This window comes from Ornithorhynchus anatinus, chromosome 13, assembly GCF_004115215.2.
Source record: "Ornithorhynchus anatinus isolate Pmale09 chromosome 13, mOrnAna1.pri.v4, whole genome shotgun sequence".
Classification (NCBI taxonomy): domain Eukaryota; kingdom Metazoa; phylum Chordata; class Mammalia; order Monotremata; family Ornithorhynchidae; genus Ornithorhynchus; species Ornithorhynchus anatinus.
The window spans coordinates 27,900,196-27,908,654 of NC_041740.1; the positions used below are offsets into that span (position 1 = coordinate 27,900,196).

The 8,459-nt window shown below is 38.9% G+C and overlaps 1 protein-coding gene across 1 annotated transcript in view; it reads right to left on the reverse strand.

The window, feature by feature from the left end:
* The window catches only part of SEMA3C (semaphorin 3C), a 139,551-nt gene extending 132,407 nt beyond the window's left edge, over window positions 1-7,144 (reverse strand). Inside the window, exons 1-2 of the mRNA XM_007670955.4 lie at window positions 6,725-7,144; window positions 4,416-4,560 (exon numbers count right to left, since the gene is read on the reverse strand). Coding sequence (XP_007669145.1) covers window positions 4,416-4,518 — 103 coding nt within the window. The 5' untranslated portion in view covers window positions 4,519-4,560; window positions 6,725-7,144. The remainder of the gene's footprint in view (window positions 1-4,415; window positions 4,561-6,724) is intronic.
* Window positions 7,145-8,459: the final 1,315 nt, after the last annotated feature.

Genomic DNA, 8,459 nt, shown 5'->3' on the forward strand with positions numbered 1-8,459 from the left:
GAGAAATAAAAGGAAGTTCTAGGGATATGAAAAAGAGAGAGATAAAAAAAGAGAAAAAAGAAAGAAAGAAAGAGAAAGCAAAAGAAGTCTCTCAAGCTAGTACTATACTTGAGCAAGTTTGCTACAAATTATGCAGCAATTGATCAATCTTCATAGAAATGCTATTCACAGTCTGAAATGTGTATTGAAGAACCACTGTTTACATTAATTATTTCTACCCTTGAAGATAGTGAGCAATATTAAAAGAAGAAAAAACCTACACCTACATTTCCCAGCAGGGAGCTTCTACATTGGCAATGTGTACTAGGGGATGCCTCACTTAATTCCAGACATCAAGAGCTTTTGGTCCTGTTCCCAAAGGTTCCCTGAAACTGAAATTCTTAGTGGATGAAGGACAGGAAGAGAGAAGGAGAGACAAGCACAGCTAAAACATTCCAGATAGAATGACTGGAAGATCTCACTGTGGCAGTCATTCTATCTGGGATGTTTTAGCTGTGCTTGTCTCTCCTTTTCTCTTCCTGTCCTTTTACCTCCATTGGCAAGACTACTGAGGAAGTCACATACATGCACTAGGGTGAATGCCAGGTCCTTTAAAGGGAAAGCTCATTCATCACAGAAGCAACCACTAATTGAGAGTTTCTCTCCAATTTGGATTATTTGCTAACAGAATGCCCCCGGGTTATTGAGTTGCCATCAGTCCTCTAGAAAATTGTAGAAATGCCCAAGGTGGAATTAGATGCACATACTAAACTGGAGAGATTTGGAAAATATTCAGAAGAGCAAAATGAAAGTAGAAAATTAACAGAATATTTTGATTTTAAAATCAGACCTGTGAAGGAGGAAGTTGGTGAACATTATTATGGGCAAGAAAGTTCAGACTAAGATAGATGATGCAAGTATGATTCTAAGTTAATCAGATTAATGGCAAAGATACACTTTGGGCTTCCTTGATTTACAAAGCTGAAGTACCTGAGGAAGGGCAAATACAGAAGGTCAAGACTGACTTAAACAGGAGAAATCTGAAGTTATCTTGGGTTGGTTTCACCTAGAAGCAATTTGAAATCCTTACTCCAAGACAGTTCATCTAAGAGAACCCAAATAGAAAAGAGATAATGGTTTCCTCTCTGCTTTAAACAGAAAATGTAGTTGGTTAATGTTTAGTCTCTCCCTGCAGAGATTGGTGGTTATCATCATTGGGCATTTATTGAGTGCTTACTCTTTTCAGTGCACTCTATTGAGCACTTGGTACCGTACAATACAGAATTGGCAGACAAGTTTCTTGCCTACATTGAGCTGGTTCAGAAGTCCTTTTTAATTAAAAGCAAAAATGTGTTTTGAAACTTGTTTGTAAAGTCATTTAGTTGAATCATATCACAGTTTGAGAGGTCGATCAGGTTAACCTCCTGCCTCCAAGTAGGTGAATGACTAAGCCATCACTGAGAAATGATTCATTCTTCTTAAAGTTCTCCAGTAATAAAATTTTACAACCTCTCTTGAAATATCTTGAAAGTCAAGTTTTTCATTATATAAAGCCAAACTTATTCCACATAATAGGAATCTACCTTCTTCAGAAAGATTTCACCAATTCCCTAAACTCCAAATCACATCAAACCAGCCAATGCACTTAAGTGTTTATATTCACCCTCAGCATGGATGCATATGGGGTTAATCATTCAAATATTTTATCCTAGACATATTTGTTCTATACTGTGGTGCTTGCTCATCCTATTGCTCAATACTTTGTAGGTCTTTCTGTGTCTTCCCATCAGACTGTAATCTCCTTGTGGGCAAGATATATGCCTATTGTACTTTCCCAAGCACTTAGCACAGTGCATTGCACTCACTATTTGCACAATATATGTCATTACTACTACATGAAGAATTGGCCCAGACCCTTCTCTTAAAAAAAAACCAAAAAAAAACCTTTTACATACTTTAAGATTGCTATTAAGTCATTTCTTAACCTTCCTCTTCTCCAGGCTTAAACACTTTAATTCCAACTCAGGCTCTTCTAGATTTATGACATTTCAAGCTCTGATAAAAGGCACTACTGGCATTTCTAAATTAACACCCTGTTTCTTCTTTGCAACAAGAGCATTGCTCACTGTCAATAGAAATACAGAGCTTCATCACAAGTATGCTTTATATGGTGACCAGGTATGAAGTCCCCGACACCCCCTGCCTCTCTTTAACCTTCCTATTCTCTCCAAAAAATGTTACTTGTTTATTAGCTCCCATTAGCATCCTTTTTGCCCCAAATCACTCTCCGACACCTTTGGTCACATCTTTCTCCCTACTCTGGTTTTATTTTTATGTTATTTTTAAATAAAATTGCATATGCCTAAGGCTTTTCACAATCTTACATCCCATTTTGTTTCTATGAGGCCACTGGCTTCTTACATTCTAGTTTGGGTACAGATTTCAGGAATCAAAATATATATCCGAAGTCTGCCTGGAATAGTTTTATTTTATCTTTCCTCATAAAAATCTAAATTCAATCTCATTAATTATTTTTAGCTACTATATTGGCTCTTTTTTGCCTCAACACTTGTCCTTAATAAATGCCATTTTGTTTTAGTAGAACAGTCTATCCAGTAAAACTTTTTAAAACCATAAAAAAAGTGGGAAGCTATTTTGTTTTGACCTGAATCCCTGTTCTTTACTGAAGGCAATTCTAAAATTCAGTGATATTTATTGAGCAGAGCATTATATTATCTCAGAGACCCTCTGAAAAAATAGACTTTGGGATACCATTAGGGCAATGAGGTTATATAGCGAAGCTTGTCCTAAAATTGTCCATCATAAATTTTAGAGACATCAGTACCAAACTTAAATCTCTGCCAGACAGAGAACTGGCCATGAATGAGCTGATCCTGTGGCCTGAGGTGTAACTCAAGGTAACACTTCATACATGGCTCCAAATCTACTGGAGGTTCCAAATCTCTCAGACCTGTGAAAGCAATATACATATCAGGGTATACACACCATAGTTCCTTGTATCTGGAGTCCCTTTTAATCCACATAGATTCTCCTTGAATTACTGGAAGTTTCACATAAACCCAAGTTTCCACACATTTCCCCTGATAAAATAGTTGCTCCCCAGCCCAAGGAGACCTGGGATGGGACATATAGTTGCCCAGAGTTCTGGAACCATTTTGTGCAAGTTGGGAAAGAGGTTCAAATAGGACTTTAGAAGGGAAAGAGGGGCCTCTGATGACACTGAAGTTTAATCACTGACTTTCAGAAATCTGTGAGTCTCCTCAGGTGGCATAAGTGAGAAAGAGAATACAAGAAGCACCAAGTAAGCACCCGTTTCTCCTCTATCTTCCTCCCTATTGAGTTTTCAGGATACTGGCTGGATTTAATCTCTCAGTACATTCTAAGCAATCCCTCAAGGTGACCTTGGAGAAGGTACTTAGACTAAAAAAGCCAGAGGAAAAAAAAGAACAAGAGCTTTTTGATTTGAATGAAGTAAGCTTTTAGTGCTAGTAAAACTGTGGCTTGAATTTTAGGACAGGTGATAAAACAATAAGGCCTGAGCACACACTGAAGCCAGAGATAATGAAATAGGAAAATAAGTATTTCAGGCAACATAAGATAGAAATAACAGCCTTATGCTATAGGTGAGATGGACAAAATGCAAGTGGAACTCCACTAGCTAAACCATTATGGGTTTGGTGACTAATACTCTGTCAGTGGCTTGGACAATAAGAAAAAACATAAAAAAAGTTGATGCATTCATTTGACAAACCACTTGCACTAAACGCTCTGTCCTTTTAATTTTGTGAAAATTTGAAATCATATAAATCATCCCTTGAGGATCTGGAAAATGCATTTGCAGACTCTCCAATCAAAACCATATTTCCAAGTTTAGTCCTAAATTCTTTTCATTTAAAATACAGGGTTTTCAAAACCTCAGAAATCCTTTAGAGAAACAAATGAGATTCAGCTATTGTTAAAATAGCTACAGAGTCATCAGTTTTAGGAATAACAGCTTAAATGAGTAGTTTCAACAGGAAAACTGTCTGCTAACTTATTACACTGCTACTATTGGAAGGTGGAGAAGAGTTGTGAAGCACCACAAGTTATGAAGCATTTTTGAAGGTATGAACATTTATTTTCCACAGCATTTTTAAAAGGAGGTAGATGCATTCATTCACCATATCTTATTTTCAGATATTTCTACCATTATTTTTCCTCCAATAGGATGATGAAACATAATCACACTCACAATTCAACCCAAATCATTTTCAACTAGTGTGAATTATGGCAAAGTTAAACACTTCCTCTGTGTGCTCTGTTGGTATCAAACATTATAATGATTTTTTCTTAATTTCTAAATTATTGCAAATCAGATGAGCAGAAAAAATGACTTAAAATAACATTTGCCCAGGAATGTTGATCTACTTTCTTACCATTGAATGTTAAATAAACTCTTGCCAGGGGCTGGGGAGATCCTTTTACACAGCTAGAATAAACAAATGCCCCAATCAACACTTGGACTGCCAGAAATGTCATGACTTCAGATTTTCAATATAACATCCAGGAAAAAAAGGGGACCTAAAAGCAAAGAACAAGAATTATTTGTACACATCATATGCATGAAACACAGAACACTTTTGCAGCACTACCCTGCAGATACAAAAGACACCGAGTTTGAGAAAACAGCAGGAGGTGCTCTTCCTTTTGGTTCTTGGATATGAACATTTTGATGAGTACAGTATGAGACTGGAATTTACTAGGAACCAGTTTTATAACCCACCACAGAAACTGCTTTGAGTCCAGCCACTCTCACCTGCTGGAAACATAATCATGCTAAATGTCAATGCCAGCAAAGCAAGGACACAAGTTAATGATTCCTAAATGAAAACTCATGGTTATTTTTAGATCCAGCTCTTTTTTTTAATCCTTATCTAAAAATAATACTTGGGTATGGTATCAATGATAGAACTTCAAGGACTTAAAGCATCTGCTTTCCCCTTGGATATAATGCTGGAATAGGAAATGGTGGTGAAAATTTATCATTAATTAATTCATATTCATTGAGTGGTTACTGTGTGCAGAGCACTATACCAAGCGCTTGGGTGAATACAGTATAACAATAAACTGACATATTCCCTGTTCACTCACAGTGAACTCATGCTTCCCTAATTTTGGGAGAAGGTTCCCTGGAAAATGGACTTATCTGCATCAAAATGTACTGGAGCCAAAGTCTCTAGGCACAAACTAGCCTGTTATCCATAAGCTCATGCAGCCTACATCCCAGCTGTGAGATGATGGTGATGAAGTCACCACTGATGGAAGTCACATATAAAACAATGACTTATAGATGAGCAACTCACATTGCCTAACACAGACCCATGATAAATCCCCAGAGAGGACTCTCTAACAGAATTCCGGAACCCTAGATCAGAACAAAATAGTTTTTGTAGCCCTGGGGGCTGGAATTAAACTACTTATCTCTCCCCACTGAATTGTAAAGACTGAGGAAGAAATAAAGTTCAGTAACAGGTCTTCCCCAGCCAACAATCTGGATCATAGAATCAAATCACGGCCCTTTGGAAGTTACTAGCCAGGTTTTAATCAATTAGGCAAAGGTAAGCCAGGATATTTTTAAAACAGGTCAGACCGATTCAGACTTTAAACACTGCTCACCTGTTTATACATTGAAAATGTATCACTGAACTTTCTTCAGAATCCACTTCAAAGAAAGTGATATAACATCATTATAAGATTGCCTGTTTTGGCTTGATAATGCAATCATAATAAACACGTGGAATTTACTCCATTAGTATTCCAGAGGAGTAGCAGTGGCAGAAAATAAAAAAGGAAGTGGTGGTGTTACTTATTTCAATGTCAATGGAAAGAAACTATAGAGTCACTTGTGTCCTCTTAAATCAAAGTGAGAGAAATTGTCAAAAGAACACACTGTTCCTTCCTGCTCTTTCAGTCTCCTCACCCTGCCAACCCTAAAGGAATCCATAGTGAAGAAAATTGATTTTCTGTGTGAGTTTCCCCTGGTGATTACCCCTTGGTTTGATGATTTTCATTATTAAACTAAAAGTGATAAGGAAGAAAAAGATGAAACTATAAACTAGCTGGCTTCTGTCCTATTAGATATGCTAAATCATAAATACATGTTTTCTTAGAAAGGTGTCTTTAAGTAATTGATGTTATCAATACCATAACTTACGAGTGAAACGCCACTGCAACCAGGCGGCTGGTGTTGCAGAAACATATCAAGTTTCACATTTTGTGTGTGTGTGTGCAGAAATCAGAATTTGGCTGAAACTTCAAAACTTGATTTTCCCCTTAGATACAGGTTCTTAAATCCAAATATTGGCTCATGATCTTCTCTAGAAATTCAAATGCATGTCCTGAATTCCAACTGTTACATTAGAGAGACTGCCTCTTGTATGTCTCACCAATTCCTATCTAAAAACGTGCAAAAAAAAAATGAACTTGTTGGGTATCTAGGAGAATAGATATCCTGAAGTTCTTTGGCAGGCTTGTTGTAGTTCAGAAATCTTTTTGTTACTTGACTGGCAGGTGTCCTTTCTAAAAAGAGCATTTCACAGAGCGCCCTCCAAGGGTTGCCTGAGCTTTAGAGGCAAAGGCAACTTGACACTGACTCTGAATCAAAGGAATGTGGTTGCAAAGTTGAAATCGAAATTCTGAAAAAGAAACTCATTTAAAAAACAAGGAAACTTTAAATATCGCTTACCCAACTCTGAGGCAATCAGTAAAGCAGTAGAATCAGTTTCTCTCTCAGAAATCTGTCAGAGTCCTTGGAGCAAAAGATCTTTAATTCCCAAACTGACTCGTGGGTGAAATTCCCTCTCAGGGACTCCCGAGTTTCTTAGTTCAGATATTCCCCAGCTTTCCGTTCCAGAGGCATCAGGAGCCGCGCTTCTTCCTCCTTTCTCAATTAAGACCCGAAGAGCGAAATGAGTGGCTGAGCTGGGACAGGGCTATGCTCTGGTTTCCTATTACCTTCACCCTGAGCACTGATTCCTCTCCCGTCCTGGATCGCCTAGCAGAGCCCAGCACACACCATTAGCTGAGCAAATAGGGGCAGCATCTCATAAATAATGGATAAGCCCCACCCAGCGTGCAAGAGAGGAAGAAAGAGAGTGAGGCAGTGGAGAGAGAGGCTGGAGGGGGAGTGAAGGAGGGAGGGAGTGAGTCAAGCGAGAAAATGGGCAAGAGATCCAGGAATGCGCAACGCCAAAGATCGAGCCCTGCGGAATCACTTGCTGTGTTTAAACAACGGTTTGCAGCCGAGGGAGAAACTTCCAGGGTGGCCTGAGAGGTAAAGGCAGCTCTGGGAGAGTTCCCGGCCTGGCTTGGGTCAGAAATATCAAAGGGCCAAAGTAGTTTTGTGTTGCAAACCTTATAAGGCAAAAGGATAGGGGGTGTTCCAAAGAGCCCCATCCCATCATCACCCACCCAACTTCCCCAAGCCGGTCGAGGAAAACAACAAGGCTTTCCAAAAGCACACGATTATCTTTAGTGGGTATTGTTTCCTATTGCCACTTCCCTTTCATCCTGAGAGGATTTTTTGAGCTTTTTTTTTCCTTCTCACTGACTCAGTCTCTGCATCCTCTCCTCCAGGAGACTCTCCAAATCATTCTTGCAGGGAAAAAGAAAACTCAAACCAAACACAAATCCAACAGTTATTACACAATATTGGTGGAGGAGAGACGTTTTGGAAAAAGAAAAACAAAGCTGAACAAAAAAATGGTTTTCAATCTCACTATCCTCCCTGTGCCAAGTTAGAGGGTGATACAGCACTACTGTACAGTTAAGGTTGCTATGCGGGGGGCCAGGTTTTGATGTTCAAGTGGAAAGGACTCTGTGTCACCACCAGGAACCAGATGTGCGAGCATCAGGAAGCTGGCTGAAATGTCTGACAGGCAGGCACTTGCTGCAGAAAGAACTCAGTGTGCTAGATGCCCAGTAGATGTCCCTCTTTCGAGGGAAGATGAGGAATAGTGAGGAGCAATGAATCGATAAGTAGAACGGTAACCCCCCCCCCCCCCGCAAAAATATCCCATGTCCGGTGCCTGTCAAATAGTCTTTTGTTTTCCCCTCAAAATAAATAGGAAAAAAGAACAAAAAAAGAAATCAAAGGAGGGAGAATATGATGCTGAGGAATGGGACAGTTGTACTTTTTTGATGGCTCAAATCAAAAATCATGGAGTGAATCTGAAGAGATTTCACAGTGGCTTTTATAGAGGGGAAAGGAAGAGAAGTGGAATTAAGGTTTTTCTCAAATACTCTGTGAGGGGATAAAATCCAGTGTGCTAGTCATTATTATTTCTAACCTAAGGGTCTCAATAATGTATTTGGGAGTTGGGGAGAGCTGGGTGAGAGGATATAGGGAATGTGAGGAGAGAGGAAGTATTAGCATTGTCTAGGAAATAACAGTATATATGGACTATGAGAAATAGGCAGGT